The sequence below is a fragment of the Cervus elaphus genome, chromosome 29 (genome assembly GCF_910594005.1).
Source record: "Cervus elaphus chromosome 29, mCerEla1.1, whole genome shotgun sequence".
NCBI classification, from domain to species: Eukaryota; Metazoa; Chordata; class Mammalia; order Artiodactyla; family Cervidae; genus Cervus; species Cervus elaphus.
Genome location: NC_057843.1, coordinates 59,713,055 through 59,734,031, shown reverse-complemented (window position 1 = coordinate 59,734,031; position 20,977 = coordinate 59,713,055). Strand labels below are relative to the sequence as shown.

The window sequence follows — 20,977 nt, the reverse complement described above, 5'->3', positions numbered from 1 at the left end:
AAAATTGGGAAATGCCACCTAAAAATCTGAATTTCTGATTTCTCTTAAAAATCAGAAAATCTGACAATTCTGAGTCTGCATTCCCATATGGCATCACTGGCTGGAGCTGAATAATGGTTGCATGGTTGCCATAGACTGAATGTTGGTGCCTCTCCAAAATTCATATCCCCAGTGTGTTGGTATTTGGAGGTGGACTTTGGGAGATTATTAGGGCAAGTAGGCAGAGCCCTCCCTCATGAATGGCGGTAGTGCCCTTAAAAACGAAATATCAGAGAGCTTGCCCCTTCCACCATGTAAGGACACAGAAAAAAAAAGAGCTGTTTATTACCAAGAAGTAGGTCCTCATCAGACACTGAAGCTGCCAGTGCCTGGACCTTGAATTCCCAGACTCCAAAACTGTGAGGAGTAAATCTCTGGTGTTTATAAGCCACCCAGTCCACGGTATTCCATTATAGCAGCCTGAACCGACCAAGACAGGAGGCCTCACCAAGTCACTGTTTTATCCTGGCGTCCAGCCCTTTTCCCTTACCTGCCCGTGGTCCCTGTCCAGAGGCCTCATACGCCAACTCTTCCACAGCACTACAGGAAAGGGGTCTTTGCAACGTCATGGTTATGGAATTCAAATTTCTGTCCTGTGAGTCTGCATGTGTTTTGAGGATGAGATTTATTCATATGAGAGTCATTTCCCTGCACTCTAAGGAGAGCTGTCTGCCAACCTGGATATGGATCTGTGCTCTTACACAACCAGAGAATGGGGAGAGAGGCGGAACGGAGCAGCTAAGCTGGTCTCTGCAATAAAGAGGCGCTGGGGGAAGACAGAGGACCTGGGAGGGGGGAAGAGTCGAGGGCGGACGACAGAGTCGGTTGCCGGATGGGATGTGAGGACAGGAAGGTGAAATTTAAAAAGTACTGCTGGGACGTGAGAACGGGATCTCTGCTGGCAGCAATGAAAAGTGTGCATACGTTTGTTATTCTTTAGACACAGCCTAATGGAGACTGCTGGTCTCCATTAGGGCTAATGGTCCCCACTGGGGACCCCGGCTTGTGCTAGGGACACAGACAGTGAACACAGCACACGTTCCAAACCCAAGAGCGAACCTTTGCTGGCCTACCTCATCCACAGATGAGCTCCTCTGCTCCTCCTCCTCCTCCTCTTCCTCCTCCTCCTCCTCTTCCTCCTCCTCCTCCCTCTCCTCCTCCACCTTCTTCTTCTCTTCCTCTTCTTCTTCGTGAACCAGCACACTGGCCTGGTTTGGGGGTGATCTCAAGGAGCTGTCTCTGTCAACCTGTGTCTCTTCCAGTCCTGGAATAGAGTCCTCCCTGGACTCATCCGTCTCTTCACTCAGTACGGACTTCTGTGGGCTCATGACCACCTCTTGTGTGGTGGAGGACTCGACCTCTTGATCTTCTTCTTCTTCTATCTCTTCTGCTGGCTTGAGGAAACTCCTCCTCCTCCTGCCGCTTCTGTCACGTTTGCGCGTATTTGCTTTGAACCTTCGTTTTCCTCTCGGACTTCCCGTTCTCTTCTGGAACTGCTTTTCATGTGGTTCTGTTGATGATTGGCCCCAAAGCACAGGAAGAGACAGGTTACCAATGCAGCCTGATTGGGCCTCCCTAGCCCCCAGATACATAAGCGTGAAGCTGGGGAGACTCAGACTTGAATTGTAAAAGTGTTACCTGGTTCCCTCAACTGGAAAATGACTTCTCCCTCCAGGTTCTACGAGGCAAAAACACAGACACGTACACAAAGCTGCCTTCCTCCATGTGCCACTTCTCAGGGCATCTCTTTGCTTTAAGGAAAAACCCGTCCTCCCTGCCTTCTACATCTGATGCAGGCCCTGACCACTTATTTCACAGGGGTGAGCAGGGTGTTCCTGATCAGCTTTCCTTAATCTCAAGCACGTTAGCAAAGTTTGTTTATCATACAATGAAAATCGCGGAATAAACCCTCATTCTGACATTTTTGGTACTGATCTGGAGCAAAGAACAAGCAAGTGTAAATGGAGAGATGCATCCAAGGGGCAGGAATCTGCCGCACCTGTTGCTGGATGTAAACATCACAACGACCGTGATGTGCATGACCTGGGCCCCCTCTTCACTCTACATGTTCCCTGTTTCACTGGCTGTGGGTGAAGCTGTGGAAACACCGTGTCACTGACAGCAGTGGGCTGGAACTAGAGCTCCTCACAAGCTGGGTGACCGTGGACAAGCCCCTTAAACCCGAGGGACCCAGGTCCTTCCTGTGTTACTCCCATCATAGCAGCGCCTCCGTTTTAACCCAGGCATCCAGACTGATCTCAAAGCTCCACCTCTGGACAGCCTGAGTTCCACTTCAACCCAGGAGCCACACAGTGCATTTACGAGCCATCGGGACAGGGATCTCTGCTGAGAGGAGGCTTCTCTGAGGAGTCAGGAACCCCACATCTGTTGGAAACCCGAGCCCGGTTCAGCGTCCACCACAAGTACCTTCCGCCCTGGTCGTGCAAAACTCTGGGTGCATGTGTGGGGAAGAGCCACCTCTGGGAGTCAGACAGGACACTCCGGGTGTTCCTGCTTGTACCAGGAAGCACTCAGTACGTCTGAATTACGTGCAGGACCCTGTGCTGAGGGCAATCAGAGCTGGACGGAAGACGGGGGCCACAGCTGCCTCACAGGAAACGCCTTCCAGGAGGAGGCCCTTAACTCCTGCATTTGCCAACAACCCACGCACAAGCACACTCGGAGAGAGGCGAGGCGGCGGGGTAAAGAAGGCGAGAGGAGGCCAGACTGGGTGGGTGGGGCCTTGTCACTGGTAGTGGCTGGAAGTGTCTGAGGGGCTGGGGTGTGTGGGACAGAGGGATCCCCGCAGAGCAGCAGGGTGAGGAGGGGCGGGGGGCAGTGGCACGTGTAGGAAGGGCGAGGAGTTGGTTGAAGCAGGGCAGTCAGAGGCGGCGGCCTCCATGGTCATCTAGCGACTGTGGGCTGGGTTTGGCTGGGGCTGCAGACCTGGGGAGGGCTTTCTGAGCAGGAGAATGGGTAGGTCAGAGCTGGACTTCAGGATGGTTATGCGGCATGGTGAGTTGGATGAGTAGGACTCGGAGGCCTATAAAATCAGCCTTTTAATTATAATTCTATTCAAGACTTGAGGCCTGGATTCTGAGCCTTTGACCTCTTCTAGTCTGAGAAAAAGAGAGTCTCTTTAGGAGACGCTTTTAGTTTCTCACTCCTTGATATCCTGGCATAGACTCTAACTCCCCCTGGGTTATTGAGGCGAATATGAACTAGAAGTCATCCTCTCCTCTTCACTTCTGGGTGAGCAGCTGGGAGCTTTTGTATCCCTTTTCGTACCTGTTCAAAGATTTCACGCACACAGAAGTGTCGGCTGAGGCGGGAGCTGTAGGAGCTGAGTTCCTTCAGCGTGGTCACTGGGTACCCCACCACCTCCTTGGTCAGGAGGCCATGGAAAGCCTCGTACCTTGGAGGAAGGCGGGTGACAGCACTGTCAGTGGGAGGGCCAGCTGGGGGCGAGGGACCCCAGCCAGGGCCACGCCTCGGACCTCACGGAGGCAGGCGAGCACCCGGCCTTGAGCTCTGTGCGGAGCTGCTGTGGAGGCTTCCTTTCACAGTAACGGTCCTCGGTTTGTTCTGCTATTTTCCTGATCATACAAGCAGTGCCTACTCTTTGTAGAGCATTTTAGAAAACACCTACAGAGAGAGTTCTTTGCATATGGTAACAAGGGTTCCCACTTTCTGTCTACAGTCCTAACCCCGTCCTAGAACTTCACCTACATCATCCCATCAAACGCTCCAAAACCAAGGCCCCAGATTTCATCTGTCCCTGAGGTCAGAAGGCCAAGGTTCTGGGAGTTATTTATTTGCCTTACAATGTACTTCTGAATCTAAGTACTGCAATCAATTGGCAGTGCAATCCCATTTCTGTGGGATTATTAATATTATAAGAATCCCAATTCTTATAATATTAGTTGTACAAAGATGTAAGATAGTTCACAGGGAACTGTCTTTAATGTGGAGAAACGGGCACCAGTCTTAAAAAGCTTATCAGTTAGAGCACGGTTAAATCATTATGAAGCATCCATATTAACGAATGGATGGTCCTTTAAAAATGAAACAAAGTTATAGAACAATTCTCATTTTAAAGACACTTTACAGGTGTATACATACCAACATTTATAAATGCCTATGTCCACAAAATGGATGAGTTGGGCAGAAATGAGAATTTCCTATATGTTAGTACTGGTTAGTTTTTTTTTTTTCTTTAACAAAGCATGTATGTTTTAAAATTTAAGCAGGGAGGACCCACGCTCTTGACCTTTAAACTACACGACCCAGAAACATCCCTCCATAAGTTTTTCTGATCTAAATTCTCCTTGAAAGCTTTTGTGTTGACCGAGGGCAGAGCTGCAAAGCAGCACAATGGGCTCTGAAGCGGGAGGCAACCGTAGGCTGGGCTCCCAGGCAGGCAGCCTCTGACCGTGAATATGAATTCTAGGCCATCCTCGTCTAGAGTCTGGTCTGCCTACCTGCATTTCATATTCTTCAGAAAATCCTTGGCCTTTTCCAGGTGTGACTTCAGGTTATTCTCATAGCTTTGCTGCCTCAGTTGGTCCAAGAGCTTGTCAAGGTGAGCCTCCTGGGCCTGGCAGCCACACCAGGAGTGGAAGGAAGCAGATGTGAGTCACCAGCGCTCCCAGAGAGGATGTGACATGCAGAGACCCTGCCCCTGGAGATGAGGTCCAGGTACCCCAGGCAGGCTTTTCTACACGAGAAGCACCATTCTTACTCTCACTGCTCTGGGCCTGTGGGCGCTTCTCCCTGCCTGGACTGTTCTTCTCTATTTTGAATCCCTGATGACCCCACTTAGATGGGGCTCCTCAGGGACATGCCCCTTCCCTTCACCCTGCCTGGGCCGGCCCCCCTTACACCTTCCAGAGACGCCTGTGCCTCACTCCCCTTCTCACTGCTGTGCCTGATGTCAGACGCCGAGGGCATCCCTTCCACCCCTCGGCTACGTGAAGGCAGGTGGGTGGGGGCCAGCTCATGTCCTTGGGGTCAGGATGACTGCCAGAGGGAGATGTTCCATGCCCCCTAGTCTGTCTCTCAGGCAAGCCCCATCACAGTCGTGTCTGGATCTGGGACTCATTGCATAGTCCAGACCTAATTCCACCAGAACTTTACTGCCACCCACTCCCCATGACCAGGGTGAGCCTCAGTTTCTCACCTGCTCAAGTTTCATAGCTTGAGGTTTTACATTGGAGTCTAAGATACACTGGGGGCTTATTTTTACATAAAAATAAAATATGGTGTGAAGTATGTATTTCTTTTTTTTTTTTTTTGCACCTGAATGCTAGCTGAATTCACGGGCCCCCAAGCAGAGCCACGGGCAGCTGACAATCTGGGTGTGGCCCTTGGCTCCTCGCCTGCTGGGGTCACCTGGATGCCGGGGCCACACCTGGTTCTCCCGCCTGTCCTTCTGCCGTTGCTGCTCCATCCTCTTCTCGAGCTCCAGCTCCTGCGTCAGCAGCACACTCTGATGTGTCTCCCACAGGCTCACGGCCTCCTGGAAGTAGCTGAAGAGGTCTGAGCTCTGCTGCTCTGTCTGCTTTGCCACGATCTCGAAGGATTTCTGCGGGGGCAGAACCCAGAGGAAGGGCCTTTAAGTGTCAACCGGCCCCCGGGGAAAGGAGAAGGGCCCCTCTCGTGGGGCTGCCTCGCCAGCCCGTGGAGGCCCAGATCTCCAGGGACTGGGGTCTGAACACCATCCCTCAAGGTTATCTTCACATCCAGCCTTCCCTTCTCCGGGACAGCATTCCTGGTCTGTCCATGGCCACACCCTCAGACTGGCTGACATGAAGTCCCATCTCTAGACCTGGACCCTGTCCACTGAAGACGGGGTTCGGGGCCTGGAAGGAGAAAGGCACCGCTCTGGCATCCAGTGGGCCATGCCCATCTTGACCTGGGCATCTCTCCGTCCTTGGAGCTCTCTGACACAGCACTAGAGCCAAACACCAGAGCCTACTGTTGAAGTCTCACCTCTCCCTCTTTCATATGTGTCTCTTATACTCTCAAAGGGCCTGGGGTTGGCAGACTATGGCCCGTGAGCTACATGTAGCCCTCTGCCTTTTGTATTTAACCTTGGGAGCTAAGCACAGATTTTACATTTTTAAATGGCTGGGGGGAAAAAAATACTAAAGAAGATAATCAATCATGTAATAATTAGGTGAAATTCAAACTTCAGTGTCCAGAAATAAAGTTTTATTGAAACATAGCCATACCCATTTATTTCTGTGTTGCCTAGGGCTGCTTCTCTGTGATACGAGCAGAGTGAGAATTTGGGTCAGAAGCCTGCCGCCCCACAGGGCTTAAAATACTCACCATGTTTAGAGGAAACATCTGCTGAATCCTGCTCCAGACTCTAGGCATCTGGGACTCGGGCTAACTGCTCCTTTTGATCTCTAGCACCCAGACTTGGCAAGGGCCTGGAGGGGGCACTCACTGTCCGAGAGCGTTTGACTGGAGTCTGGGGGTGGCTGGGGAGCCAGGGGTGAGCCTGGAGTGCCTGGCGGCTCAGGGGAATTGCTCCAGAGGGGCTGGCCATGACGAGGCAGAGGCACTCACCAGCGACAAGAACGCTGGAAGCCCCTGGACTCCCACCCCTCTCACAGCCCAGCATCCCGGGTGACCCCCACCCTACCGCCCAGCTGCGCAGGTCCCCAGTTACGCACGTCCAAGGCCTCCAGCTCCTCCTCCACCTTGCTCTGGAGACTTCCCACCATCTGGAAGAAGGACGGGCTCACCAGGCTCTCTGCCTCCTCCTCAGTGAAGGCCTTCCAGTCCAGCAGCTGCTTCTGGAGGCGGACAAGGCAGAGCCCGGCTTAGGCTGCTGGGGGCTTCGCCTCAGGACAGGTCCTGCCCCAAGACCAGCCTCCCACCCGTCTCCACGAGCCTCGGCAGCAGCCCCCACAGTGCCCAGTCGGGCCAGCTTCATCTGCCCACCGTGTCCAGGTGCTGGCTGAGTGCCACCCCTGGCCGCTGACTCCGCCAGAGGTGTTCTCATTGGCCCCCCTTGGCCGATGAGGGAACTAAAGCTGGGGGAGAAGTGAAGGGACTTGCTGGAGGGCACAAACCTGGCAAGTGGTGGGCCTGGGACCTGAACTCTCCTACTTCTGACCCTACAGGCATAAACTGCCATCCTGCACACCCTCAGCATTGCTGCTACACACTCTCAGCAGGCCTCCCATTTCCTGTCTGGAGTTATGCCAACTGGAAAGCCAGTTCTCTATATTAATAAAGAGTTGATCTGTGCACAAAACCTAGAATAAATCAACCTCCCCCCATTATTATAAAACGTGAAACGTGTCTCCAGTTGTAGACTTCCAATGCTGCTGCCCAGGAACATCAGACGCCCTCTGTCAGGCTCAAAGTGCTCCCGGGGGACATGGTGAGCTCTGCACTCACACCCAGCACGTGCCCAGCAGAGGGCCGTGAGCAGGGGCACAAGGAACCGACTCTAGGGCCACAGGGCCGTGGAGCCCCAGGGGCAGGGGTGAGTGAGGAGGTGAGTGCTGGGGGCGTGGTCTTGGGGAGGCTCTCTGGAGCACAAGGCTTCCCTCCAGGCTTTGCTCCTAAGGTCTATGTCCCTAAAGGGCTGACTAGGAGGCATGTGATGGCCCCGAAGGCCCCAGAGCAAGCAGGCAGAGCCCTGTGGACTGGGACAGCCCCTGGACCTTTTGCAAACTGGTCTTCTCATCTTCAGATCGGGCCAGCGACACCCACCCTGTAGGACCTCGCAGGATCTGACGAGTGGTGCGAGAGAGCGGCACAGCCCCCGGGACCACAGCACCCGCAGGGTGGAGCGCACTGGAAAGCCCTCTGCTCCCGTGAACTCTGTTCAGAGTCCTGATGGCAGAGAGCCAAAGCCTGACAGACACACGTGTGAGGCCTGGGGCAGCAGGCGCGTCTTGGGGCCTACAGGCAAGACCGTCACGGCCTGGAGACTCCGACAGCCACCGAGCATGTTAGACCGTCTTCAAAACGATTAGGTGTGGGGGATTTTCATCTAAACAGTCTGACAAAGGAGGCAGGGAAGGGGCCTTTTGACACAATATGTCCTCATAGCTCAGGAAACCAGGCCTGGGCATTGAAGGGGGTTGTGGGAGGTCTCACTGTCTCACACTCTGAAGAACAGAGGCTGGCCGGTAGAGAGTGAAGCTGGGTGTGATAGCAACGGCAACACTGTTTATGAAAGGGAACTGGTGGAATAACTCCCATGACATCACCTCCACTGAATAAATAAAGTCAAGTGATACAGAGGGTCAAGGGTGAAGGCTGAGGTGGCCAGAGTGTAAATTTTGTCTGTGGGGTCAAGGAAGGCTCCCTGGAGGCGGTCAGGGCCATGGAGGGGTAGGTGGGAACAGCTGGGGAGGGGGAAGTCCAGGCTGAGGGAATGGCTTCAGAATGGCCAGACACCAAGGCGAAGGGAAAGCTGGGGCTGCAGGGTGGACAGGGGCAGGGCCGGGAGGGACACCCACCCTGCACGTCTGCACTTGGGCGAGGCACTCCTGCCAGATCTTCTCATACTGCAAGCGGATCCGCATCATGCAGTCCATGTGGTAGGCGTCTCCACGGGTGGGGAAAAAAACACGTCAGCAGCTCTTCCAGAAGAGGGCAGGTCGGGAGGAGGGGTTTCCCACCTCGCGGGAAGTGGCTTCTCCCCAGCAAAGTGCCTCCAGAGCAGGGGCCATTTACATCAGGGGGTGCTGTCTCCCTCACCTCAAAGTCCTCAATACCCCAAGACAAGGACCTCAAATGAGCAACCACAGTTTTCTGTTCTGATTCCGACCCCTGAATCGGTTTCAAGGCTGATGAAACTCTTTCAGGGTAGCTGTACTGAGTGACAGAACAGTAACCAGGTGCGAATTAAGCGCATTTACAGATCAGGTCTGGGAGGAATCCCTTAAGAAGTGATGGGACCAGCAGAACATTCGGAATGTGACCGACTGGTCTTTCTCCTCTTCCTCCTCCCTGCTGTTTCTGGTTTATAGTCACCGCAGTGTGACTCTTGGTGTCTAAGGTAAGGAACTGAAGTTTAATGTTCCTGTCACTTCTAGAAACTGAAAGATGACCCAGAGATGGTGTGGTGGTTGCTCCTTGACAAGAGCTGGGGAGGAGGGCAGGTTAGGGGCCAGTGAGGACCCTGGGGAGGGTAGATGTAGAACTGGTGGCGAGAGGCCATAAAGCTGGTTCCTGCCATCTCCGGGGCCACCGCCTAGGCCAGCACATCCCCACCCCTCCTAGGAAGTCACTGTGATGAAGCCCCCCTCTCCAGGGTTTCTGTGCTTCTGTTCCTATTCCCCTCTGATCTGCCCACTGTCCACCTTATCACTCCCAGCTCGGAATCTTCCACCGGGTTCCCACTGCCTTCAGGATGAAGTTCAGCCTCCCACACGTGGCCACGTGGCCAGCACAGCCTGGCCCTTTGGCCTCTTCTCTTGTCCCCCAAAGGTCCGGCTCTGTCTGGCCTCTCAGCCTCCCCACATACCAGCCTTCTGGCTTGGAAAGCCACCCTGACCCCTGGACGGGTCTAACTTGTACTCATCTTGCAGCTTTCAACTGGACGGTCACTTCGTTGGCCAAGGTCTCACATAACCCTCAACCAGGCTCTGTCCCAAATCCAAATGAAAGCAGCTGGTCACCCGTCCACCCCCTGCTGTAACATCCTGTGTGGTCTGGACTCTAGAGACCTACTCTGTGGGTTATCAGGGCCCAGCACCTTGCTTGTTCCTAGGCGGTGCCCGATGAATGGCCGCCATTGCTTTTATTTAGGGTCTCAGGGCTCTGACCTTTGGTGTTATAATACAGTTATAGTATCTTTAGAATTATAAGTCTGAGAGTCCTGGGCGCAGTGGTGGGTACCGCTCACCAAAGCAGTCAGGTCAAGTCCAGCTGTGACGTGTCCTTGGCTGTGGGCCCTGAGCAGGATGCTTTAGCCCTCTGTGCCTCTGAATCTCTCTCCATCACAGGGGGCAATGACACCACTGACTTCACCGGGTCATCTCAAAGGAGATGAAAGTATTATATACATTCTACAGGAAGGCTTGGCAAACTGCTCGATAGTAAATATTTCCAGCTTTGAGAGCCATACAGTCTCTGCCGCAACCACTCATTTCTGCTGTTACAGAGCAGACGCAGCCAGAGGCAGCACGTGAACATGAGCAGAGCGGTGTCCCGGGGAAACTTATTTACCGACGATGGGTTGGAGTGTGAGGACAGGTTATAGAGAATTTCTAAACATCACCATTTATTCTTGAGCACCAAATCAGCCAGGCACTGAACTACGACTGGACCACAGAACTGTATGTGTTTCTTACGTGAACCTCACAGGGTAGGTATCTTTATTACTCCTGAGATCCCCACTTTACGGAAGAGGAATGTGAGACTGAGAGGCCGTGACTCCCCCGAGGTCACAGAGCAGGCACAGCGCGCCTCACACACCCGGGATCTGGCCTGGGAGCCACCCCTCTAGGTCATGCTTGTGGTCAGGGCTCAGAGCGTGGCGCTGCCACGGCCGTGGGCTGAGCAGGGACGTGGCAGGTGGGGGGAGGAGGGGGGCCCTTCCAGGTAAGGTCTCGGGATCCGATATGGACCCCCAGAGCCTACTCTTCCCTCCACGCCCCCACTCATCTTCCCCAGGAGTGACCTGCCACCTGTTTCTGAGTTTATAATAGACCCTGACATAAACAACTGGCCGACAGACGGAAACTGCTCCAAAGCTTCTGCTTGAACAGAGCTCTGGAGAGACCCGAGTGGGATCCCACAAACTTCACTCACCGAGGTGCTTGTTCAACGAGTTGAGAGAAGAATGCCATTCCATCAGCTGAGCTTTGCTGTAATTGGGGGGCAGGAGGTCACTGGGGAAGGAAGGTGTGACACGTAAGCCACGCTTGAGTAAAACACTCACTGACCAAGACTGGAAGCATCTTCAAGGAACAACGGTCCAGGGGAGTATCTACACAGACACTGAAGAAATATGTGACTTGTTGGGGATTTTCTGGTGCCAAAACATATGAAAAGGTCTATTAATATCAGTGAGCCTGTTACTTAGAAAATAAAATTGAATTTTCCTAATGGGGGAAAAAATGGTTTGTATCACACAACCCAGGAATCCACTTCAAGGAACCCAATCACAGACAATATAAAATATATACAAAGTTTATGCATTAAGACAGTTGCTTAACAGTTGTTTATAAACACTCAAAAAATAAAAAACAACATTCATGTCCAACAATAGGGAATTTCTTAAATAAAATACATGAATTCTTTACTGTAGTCACTAAAAAGAATTTGGCGGATTGAAAAATTGTCAACATTGTTAGTTCCTCCCACCAGCAGGTTGAGTTTATTTCCCCATTCCAGGTTCTGGGCTTGGCCATGATATTTGCTTTGGCCAATGAAACACCAGTAAATATGTCTCAGCATATTTACCAGTCTCAGCAGAGGCTTGAGACTTCTGCTTGCCCTCTCTTGTTGCAGGGAGCCCTTTTGCCAGCACCAGCACCACCACCGGGCCTCCAAGCCTGGATTAGCCTCCTGGAGGGTGAGACAGCAAGTGGACAGAGGCCCCAGCTGTCCCACCCAAGGCTCCAGACACAGGAGCAAGGCCACCCTGGACCATCCAGCCCCAGCCGAAGGAAACTGCCCAGCCGGCTCACAGAATCATGAGGAGCAAAAAATGATTGTTGCTGTAAGTCACTAAGTTTCAGGTGGTGTTTAGTGGTGTGGAAAAAATGAATATCACAAATTACTTATTGTCCACATTAGGATATTTTGACAGTGAAGGGGAGATGCTAAGAACAATTATGCCAAGACAAGACATGTAGCCCAAGATGGTCTTGGGCAGCCTACTTATAGTGAGATAGTAAAGAGCTAAAAACAAAGATCATGGCATCTGGTCCCATCACTTCATGGCAAATAGATGGGGGAAACAATGGAAACAGTGACAGACTTTATTTTCCTGGGCTCCAAAGTCACTGCAGATGGTGACTGCAGCCATGAAATTAAAAGATGCTTGCTCCTTGGAAGAAAAGCTATGACAAACCTAGACAGTGTATTAAAAATCAGAGACATTACTTTGCCAACAAAGGTCCGTTTAGTCAAAGCTATGGTTTTTCTAGTAGTCATGTAGGGATGTGAGAACTGGACCATAAAGAAAGCTGAGCACTGAAGAATTGATGCTTTTGAACTGTGGTGTTGGAGAAGACTCTTGAGAGTCCCTTGAATTGCAAGGAGATCAAACCAGTTCATCCTAAAGGAATTAGTCCTGAATATTCATTGGAAGGACTGATGCTGAAGTTGAAGCTCCAATACTTTGGCCACCTGATGTGAAGAGCTGACTCATTGGAAAAGACCCTGATGCTGGGAAAGATTGAAGGCAGGAGGAGAAGGGGATGACAGAGGATAAGACGGTTGGATGGCATCACCAACTCGATGGACATGAGTTTGGGTAAACTCCGGGAGTTGGTGATGGACAGGGAAGCCTGGAGTGCTGCAGGCCATGGGGCTGCAAAGAGTCAGACACGACTGAGTGACTGAACTGAACTGAAAAGAGCAAAAGGGAAATACTAGAGTGTGCAGGGCATGATCTCAAGTCTAAACATTGTACTAAAGGCAATGTGGTGTCCTAGATTGGGTCTTGGAACAGAAAAAGGATATGGAATGGAAATGGAAAAGTGGAAAAATTAATTGGTGAAATTTATAGTTAGTGAAAATGCATCAAAGTTAATTTTAGTGTTGACGAGCATCCGGTGGCAGGGTAAGATGACAACACTAGGGAAACTGGATTAGGAACATATAGGAATTCTGTGTGTTATCTTTGTAACTTTTCCGTAAATCTAACATTACTCCAAAATGAAATTTTTGTTTTAAAAAATTATATGCACATGTATTTATTGGATCCAAGAAAATCCACGGGAATTCTCCTGGGAGAGACCCTGGGACTCTTAATAAAACTCCCAACCCTTCTGCCATCACTACCCACAAGCCTACAGAGGACCTGGCACGAGCCAGAACAAAGGTTCTCACCGGGTGGCTGGGACTCGGGTTTCCAGAGGGAGGCCTGCAGCCACGGGTTGGGATGGGACGTGGGGCCTGCCTGAGGTCCCACATGAGGCGGTTAAGTTCCCTGGGCAGCTCCTCGGGCTTGATTAGAAGGCTCCCCAGCTCTGACAGGCCAAGGAGAAGTGGGGTCCATCTGGTGTACTTTGTGGGAGCTGTCCAGACCTGCCTGCACAGATACCACAAACCCAAACCTTTGCTTGACACTCACTGGAATCCTGGGATCAAGACTTTGCAACTTTACCTTGAAGTTGTATGTGTTTGCAATGCGTCCAGATGCTGGAATTATGTCCTGACTTCACTTTTTATATATCCCCACTGCCGGGTCCTCTGTCCTATAAATGTGCTCTTGCTTCTGCTATCTCAGAGCTGCCCACAACTTCCTCCAAGCCAGGTCATATCACACACCCAGCTGCACACGCTGCCTGAAGACACTGCCACTATACGCTCTGCCCCAGCTGTGGCCAGAAGCACCAAAGGACGCATTTTTCTCCATGTGCTTGGCCCCAACTTTCCCCTCCACGTGGGCAGCAGCCAGCCCCACACTCACAGCCTGTATGAAGGAAGTGCTGGGGCAGAGAAGACATCAGCCTACAACTCTTTCTGCTTTTGGTTTGCAAAAGTCTAAGTGCTTAGGGGAGTCGAGAGCATTGGTGATGAGCAGGCGCTGGAGGACTGGGCAGAGCGCCCTGGGGAGGAAGCGGATGCTGTGGCCCAGGACTCTCTTCACCCAACAGGAAGGGGCTGGGGGACAGGCGGACACAGCAGGGTGGCGGGCGCCTGGCAGGGCCAGCAGGTGGGTCCTGCTTCCTGGTGCCACTGCTGGAGCAACTATAAGACCCAGGTCTCTGGAAAGAAACGGCTGCCTGGGTGGGGGCACTCAGGGGCTCAGAGCAGTCTCCTCAAGACTCCTGTATCCAGCTGTGTGGAGGCAGCAGCAGTGGCCCAGGAGCATGTGTGATGCTTTTGAACTGTGGTGTTGAAGAAGACTCTTGAGAGGCCCTTGAACTACAAGGAGATCAAACCAGTCAATCCACAAGGAAATCAACCCTGAATATTCATTGGAAGGACTGATGCTAAAGTTGAAGCTCCAACACTTTGGCCACCTGATGTGAAGAGCCAGTTCACTGGAAAAGACCCTGATGCTGGGAAAGACTGAGGGCAGGAGGAGAAGGGGACGACAGAGGATGAGATGGTTGAATGGCATCACTGACTCAATGGACATGAGTTTGAGCAAACTCCAGGAGATAATGAAGGACAGGGAAGCCTGGAGTGCTGCAGTCCATTGGGTCACAAAGAGTCGGACACGACTGAGCGACTGAACAACGTGTGTGGACCAAACACTGACGACCAGACTTCCCAGGCTTGGCTCTGGGTGGGATTCCCTGGCTTTCTGTTGATGGGCAGGATCCCCAAGAAAGACTAAGTTTTGCCCACCTTTATGAACAGGGACTCAATGTCAGAAGTAGGTGGAGTCATGTGTGTGTGTGTGCTATGTTGCTTCAGTCATGTCCAACTCTTTGCGACCCCATGGACTATAGCCTGCCAGCCTGCTCTGTCCATGGGATTCTCCAGGCAAGAATACTGGAGTGTGTTACCACACCCTCTTCCAGGGGACCTTCCTGACCAATGGATCAAACCTGCGTTTCTTATGTCTCCTGCGTTGGCAGGAGGGTTCTTTACCACTAGCGTCACCTGGGAAGCCCGAGTGGAGTCATAGAAAACAACAGAAGCACTTTTCCTTGTGTTGAGATTTTTAATCCACCTTGTGAATTTCATGCTTGCATGAAGATGTGGCTGCACCTGGGGCAGCAGATGCCCATCCTGGTGGAGTCTCTCTGGCTCGAGTTGTGTAGGGTCCTAACAGTCATTAACATCCTAGGAGAACTTGGGCTCTGTAGTGAGGTGATGGGAGGAACCTGTATCCCAGAGGGACCAGGATGAAAGGGACCAATGAGGTGCATGGCTCCCAGCACATGAAATGACTCTGCCTCGCAGGACCATGCAGGCTCCATCCTGATGCTGAGGGTGGATGCTACAGACTCCCAGGATCTAGAACATTCAGCGTGCCCCCACCAAACAGCTTATCATGGGATCAGAGCTGGTGAACACAGGCCTAAGCAAAGCTTCTGTCCACAGCCTCTCACAGGTCCCTGTCAGATGACAGCAGCCTCCTTACCAACCTCTGGGCCTTCAGCTCCACATCCCTCCATCCACGCTCCAAACTGCAGAGCTGATGGAGCCACTCCATGCCTCACTGCCCTCAGGAAAAAGTCCAACTCCTGACCTGGCTCCCCCCAACTCCCCTACTCTCCTCTGACCTCACCCCTAGCCACTGCCTCCTTCCAAGCTCTTTGGCAGAGTCACACTAAACTTCCTTCTGCAGAAAATGTGTCACGTTCCCTGTTGCTACTGGGCTGGGACACCCCAGAACGTGGACCCAGGTGACCAGCCCAGGGCCCGAGAACAGGGAGATGGCCTGGTCTGGAGGACAATGCCTCAAGAGAAAAGCCAACAGTAAGGACTGTGCCTGCCTCCCCCGTGGACCCCCAAAGGTGCCCCTCCCCAGGGGGCCCTCCCCTCCTACTGTACCAGATGGTGCACAGGTGGTCCAGGCGCTTCTGCTGCAGGATGCTCTGGTCCTTCATCATGGTCTCAAGCTCCTTCTTCACAGCCGGAGGAGTCTGGATCTTCTCACTGGCCATGAACTCACTGGGCGTCCAGACACATTGGCACCATGGACAGGAGAGGAGGGGCAGGGTGGGTGGGAGAGAAGGCATGAGACCCACAGTAAGAACATTCAGCACCCTGACACCACTCCCAACCCTGTCCCCACATCCGGGCCTCAGGGACACTGAGGAAAGGAGGGAAGAGAGGGAGGGAGGGTGGGGGAGGGAGGAACAGAGGGGTCGGCAGGCACAGCTCAGGTGTGGGTCCTGACTACTGCCTCCAGCCTTGTGACCTTGGGCAGGTCGCCCCTGCCCTGAAACCTGGTTTCCTCTTCTGTCAAGGTAATGACAATACCTTCCTCAAGTGGCACTTGGGAGGACCCCACCAGATAATGCGCGCAAAACCATTAGCACCATGCCTCACTCCTGGGAAATGCCCAGTAAATGTCACCTCTTCCCACTGCTGTCCGTGATGGTTACTGACGTCTTAACCTCCCGGGTCCAAGCCCAGGCCTGGACCAGGTACTTTCCACAGAGCATCTTGTTGATCATCACTGCAACCCTGTCACCAGTCCATCCTGGTATCTGCAGACAAGGCCTGTGAATGTTTAAGCCCTTGACCAAGGTCACAGAGAAAATACAGGGCAGTCAGACCTCGGTACACTTCTCCACCCGTCCTAGACTCAGACTCCGGTGGTCTCCGTTTAGAAATGCAGGTGGACAGCGGGCCTCTCACCACCACACCTACAGCACAGACAGACACTCTTTGGTGCCCTTAGACATCCTGGTTCCAAGTGCCCCTTTCTTAGCAAAAGAAAGCCTTCTTTGCTGGCCCAAACCTCCACGACCCTTGCGTCAGTATTAACAAGGGTGCCACGTGATGGGGGAAGCTTGGAGCTGGGCCCTCTCTTCACCCTCCTTCCCAGGAGTGAAACTTGCTACCACGGGGTGGGAAGCGGCCCAAGCCTGAGGGATGGCCATTCTCCTTGGCCCCGTAACAGTAAAGAGTGGACAGTGGGCAGGTGATCAGGCTAACATTTTCAAACCACTTGTACAGTGGGCTTCAGCTAGTGAAGAATCCACCTGCAGTGCGGGAGACCTGGGTTCGATCTCTGGATTGGGAAGATCCCCTGGAGAAGGGTAAGGCTACCCACTCCAGTATTCTGGCCTGAAGAATTCCATGGACTGTATAGTCCATGGGGTCACAAAGAGTTGGACACCACTGAGCGAATTTCACTTTCACTTTTGGGCTTCCCTGGTGGCTCAGATGGTAAAGAATCTACCTGTAATGCAGGAGACCTGGGTTTGATCCCCGGGTCGGGAAGACCCCGGAGAAGGCAATGACAACTGACTCCAGTATTCCTGCCTAGAGAATCCCATGGACAGAGGAGCCTGGTGGGCTACAGTCCATGTGGTCACAAGGAGTCGGACACAACTGAGTGAATGACACTTGCACTTTCAAGAAGATACATATGAGAAAATGTGTATGAAGAAAATAAGATACAAATCTACGCATGCAGTATGGGTCTTAAAATAGCCCGGAAGAAAATAATACCAAAATATCAGCTGTGCTTCTCACTGTGATGAGAAATTAATGGTGACTTTTAATTTCTCCTTATACTTCTATCTATTTTGACTCTAAGGCGGGGGGGGGGGGGCGGGGGCGGGAAGCCCCTATTACTTTTACCATCAGAAAAAGCAACGGCATTTTAAAGTAATGACAAACGGAGGGAGAACGCACTCTTCTCTCCTACCCATGCTGGCGGGGGGTGGGGTGGGGTGGGGAGGGGAGAGCCTCCGCAGTGCGGGCAGCCGCTGACCTGAACGCCTGCACCAGGCTGTCCTTCTTGAGCGCCTTCCAGGCGTCCATCAGGCACTGCCAGCGGCGGTGGCTATCAAGCTCCTGCTGCAGCCTGGCCTCCATCAGGTTGACGAACAGCTGGGCAAGGGCCCTCCGGTTGCCCAGCAGGGCGCGGTTTATGATCTGCGGTCATAGGCGGGCAGGTTCTAGATGGAGCAGGGGCTCTCCAAGGTCAGAACAGGGCTCAGTAGGACAGGGGTGGTGGGCAGCTGGAGAGGGGCCAGGTGAGCTGTGGGCCGAGCACCGAGCAGGGTGGTGGCAGCATCTGAGGAGTACTGGGAGGGGAGGTCACTGGGCACTCAAGGAAGCTGCCCGGGATTCAGCAGCTACAGACAGTGACAAGGGTCTGTCCTGAAGGCTTCACAGTGAATCCTGGCCAGGTGAGTTTCAACCCAGCCCCAAGGCCATCTCAGAGTGTTTAAAAAGGTGGTTCTAAATTCACTAGAGTTAGGCACTTCAGCGGGCTCTCAGTGTCGACCTGTTCTTTTTGTAAATTTGCTCCAACAGCAGAATGCTCATGCTACCAGGGACCGGTCACACATGGTTGTGATGAGAACCGGCACCCAGTGACCAAATGAGGCCAAAGCTAGAACACTCTCTAGCAGTCCTCCCAGGTGCCCTCACAAGGGCACCTTTGGCATGGCAGTGGAGACGATTCTTCACTGGGTGGTACTCATCTGTCATCTAGCCTCCCCAAGCCCCTTCAATAAGAATGGCCTCTCCCATGTCCCCAAGGATTGGAACAGCCAAAAATGTTCCCTACATGTCCCAGAGCCCTCTATGCACCGCCCTGGTGCAGGGCTGAGAACCACTACACACAGCGGGCAGAAATTCCAGTCATAAAAATTCCACCAGAAGCTGAGGTTTGATGCCACCTGTTCCTAGCTGAGGGGCATTGGCAAGTATTTCCCGAACCGCCAAATCTGTAGCCATAATGTGAAGACGATGCTCTCCACAGCATAGGGTACTGCTGGAGGTGAGAGAGACAGACGCACACAGAGCAAGGAGAAAGCACCCGTTTTTCTGTGGACGATGAGCCCAGCGAGGTCAAACGCTGAAATGCAACTGGGAGACTGCTAACTCTGACACGCCTAGTCGAGCAAATGGTTAATTCAGAGTCAGGAACTCCTGCTTGTCTCAGATGAGAGCGGCCACGGCTGGGCCCTCTCATGGAGCCCTCCCAACAAGTACTGGCGCCTGAGAATCACTGTCCTCATTTTACGGACACGGAGTTCCAGGTGCAGCAATTTTGGGGAACATTCATGTCTGGACGGTGGAGGAAGGGGTCTGTGCTTCCTCCCCGTCCGAGCTTCGTCCAGGACCCCGAGGCACACGCCTGGGCTGGCGCCCATCTGTGCTTCTGAATATGGTGCTCCTTCCACTCTGCGTGCTGCCAGGAGGCCCGTGACCTGGCAAGCCCAGCTTTCTGCACCAGACGCAGAAACCCACCTAAGAAAATGTGCCTCTGAGGAGCCAGAAGAAGTATCCTGTCATGAATAACATTGATTTTCTTGTGTGTTTTTTTCTTTTTAATCCCAAGAGGTCACTTATGAGTGCACACACCACCCTGAGCCCACGAGAGCTATGAGATCACGCTTCTGTCATGCAGCACACACCGCACTGCACGCGGCTGCTGAGACACAGCCCCGCAGGTGCCTGCAGAATCAGCGTCGGTCAGACTGCTGACACTGTGCTAGGTTCACTGGGACGAACATGGCAGGGAAGCACAAAATGTACTGGAGGGATTTCCACTGGAAGTACTTAACAAAGACTCCGGTTCTGAACTCAAGTGGCCAGCCTGAGTTACTTGGAAACGTTACATGTGAGAAGCCCATCGCTGCTGAGACCCAGGCTCTAGGGCGTCCTGTGGTCCTGCTCTTGCAGGCTGATCCCGTTTGCGTGAAAACCACTCACCATGGCTTCTTTATTGATCAGCCTATATACGTCGGGCTGCATGAGGTAGGAAGTTTTCTCTATGATTTCCACATATTTCTTCAACACGCTTTTTAGCTAGAAATGAAAAGGCACCACAGTGAGTGACTCTCTTCTCCTAGCGGACTGAAAACAGGGGATGCCCCATAAATCGCACAAGAGTGAGAGTCACCCAGAGCCCATCTGCAGGCCAGCTCACTTTATCTACCCGGGAGAACTCAAGTGAGTGCAGCGTCTCATCCAGCTCCTTGATCTCCTGCTTCTGCAGCAGGAACTTCTCGGCCACCTGATCCCTCAGCTCCAACAGGGTCTGTGCAGAGAAGCTTGGGTTGGACTGTGAGAGCTGGTGGGACAGAGGGAAGGAGGAGCAGGAGCGGGCCACAGGCGGGGCAGGCCCCACCACGAGGGGGACGCCTACTTGGATGGTGTAGTCTTCGAGGTTGCTGTCGTTTTCCACCTTTCTGAAGAGATTGTCGACATCCTCTTCAGACTCAGCCAGCTTTTTTAAAAGAAGTGCTCCTGGTTCCAAGATGAGAGGTTCCATTTCCTAAAACAGGCCAGGAGGGCGAGGGCGATGGTATCAACACCCCTGGGACAGGAAGGACTCCTCCCTAACCCTGTGGTAGGGAAGCGCCAGCTGTGGCCCCCTCTCAAAAACAGTGACTCGTAACTCGACCTAAAGAGTTAAGGTTTACTCATTGTGCACAGCCACGGCACGAGGGCAGCACCCTTTGGGACACACAGCGTGTGGGAGCCCTCGTCCTCAGACTCACATGGTCCTCGTCACAGCCTGTGAAGGAGGGGCTGACCTTATGCCCGGCCCATGGGTGGAGCTCCACAAGTATTCATTAAAGAAGTGGCCAAGGAAATAATTCCAAGAGTACTTCAGATGAGGAAGCTGAGGCTCAGTTAGGTGGTGTGACCATAGGCGCAGAGCTCATGGAGAGCAGAGCGCATGTCCGGTTGGGACGTATTAGAAAAGTGAGGAGCTGGCTGCAAGAGTGCGTTCCTGGGGCTTTGGGTCTACAGCCGTCTCCCAGGATCCAGGGAATTCACACAGAAAGTGCAGAGTGTGATTCAGGGCCTAGAGATATGGACCCGGAAGGGCAAAAAAGCTCTCTTTAGGGAATATTCAAGGGGTCAGTCTGGTTACAGACAAGGTCTCCGGAAAGGAACAGGGAGCCAAGTAAGGGTAGTGCCTAAGGGCAGGACGTTTGGCCCCTTGTTAGCAGGATCGAGCAGGGTGATCAAAGACTTGGCTTAAGCATCAGACCCAGAGTCCAACTCCCACTTGGCCCTTATGTGCCCAATCAGGCAGGACTTTCTGGGCCTCACCGGTAAAACGGGGGTTGTGACAGTACCTGACATACAGGGCTGCCCTCACCATCAGCACTTGCCATGAGCC

The 20,977-nt window shown here is 52.8% G+C and overlaps 1 protein-coding gene across 1 annotated transcript in view; it reads right to left on the bottom strand.

Moving 5' to 3' along the window:
• CCDC180 (coiled-coil domain containing 180) overlaps positions 1–20,977 on the bottom strand; it is a 60,107-nt gene that overhangs the window by 30,904 nt on the left and 8,226 nt on the right. The window contains exons 6-18 of the mRNA XM_043891473.1: positions 19,991–20,119; positions 19,772–19,882; positions 19,555–19,650; positions 17,600–17,763; positions 15,703–15,822; positions 10,828–10,907; positions 8,529–8,617; positions 6,723–6,845; positions 5,450–5,623; positions 4,521–4,636; positions 3,328–3,454; positions 1,678–1,717; positions 1,113–1,549 (exon numbers count right to left, since the gene is read on the bottom strand). Coding sequence (XP_043747408.1) covers positions 1,113–1,549; positions 1,678–1,717; positions 3,328–3,454; positions 4,521–4,636; positions 5,450–5,623; positions 6,723–6,845; positions 8,529–8,617; positions 10,828–10,907; positions 15,703–15,822; positions 17,600–17,763; positions 19,555–19,650; positions 19,772–19,882; positions 19,991–20,119 — 1,806 coding nt within the window. The remainder of the gene's footprint in view (positions 1–1,112; positions 1,550–1,677; positions 1,718–3,327; positions 3,455–4,520; positions 4,637–5,449; positions 5,624–6,722; positions 6,846–8,528; positions 8,618–10,827; positions 10,908–15,702; positions 15,823–17,599; positions 17,764–19,554; positions 19,651–19,771; positions 19,883–19,990; positions 20,120–20,977) is intronic.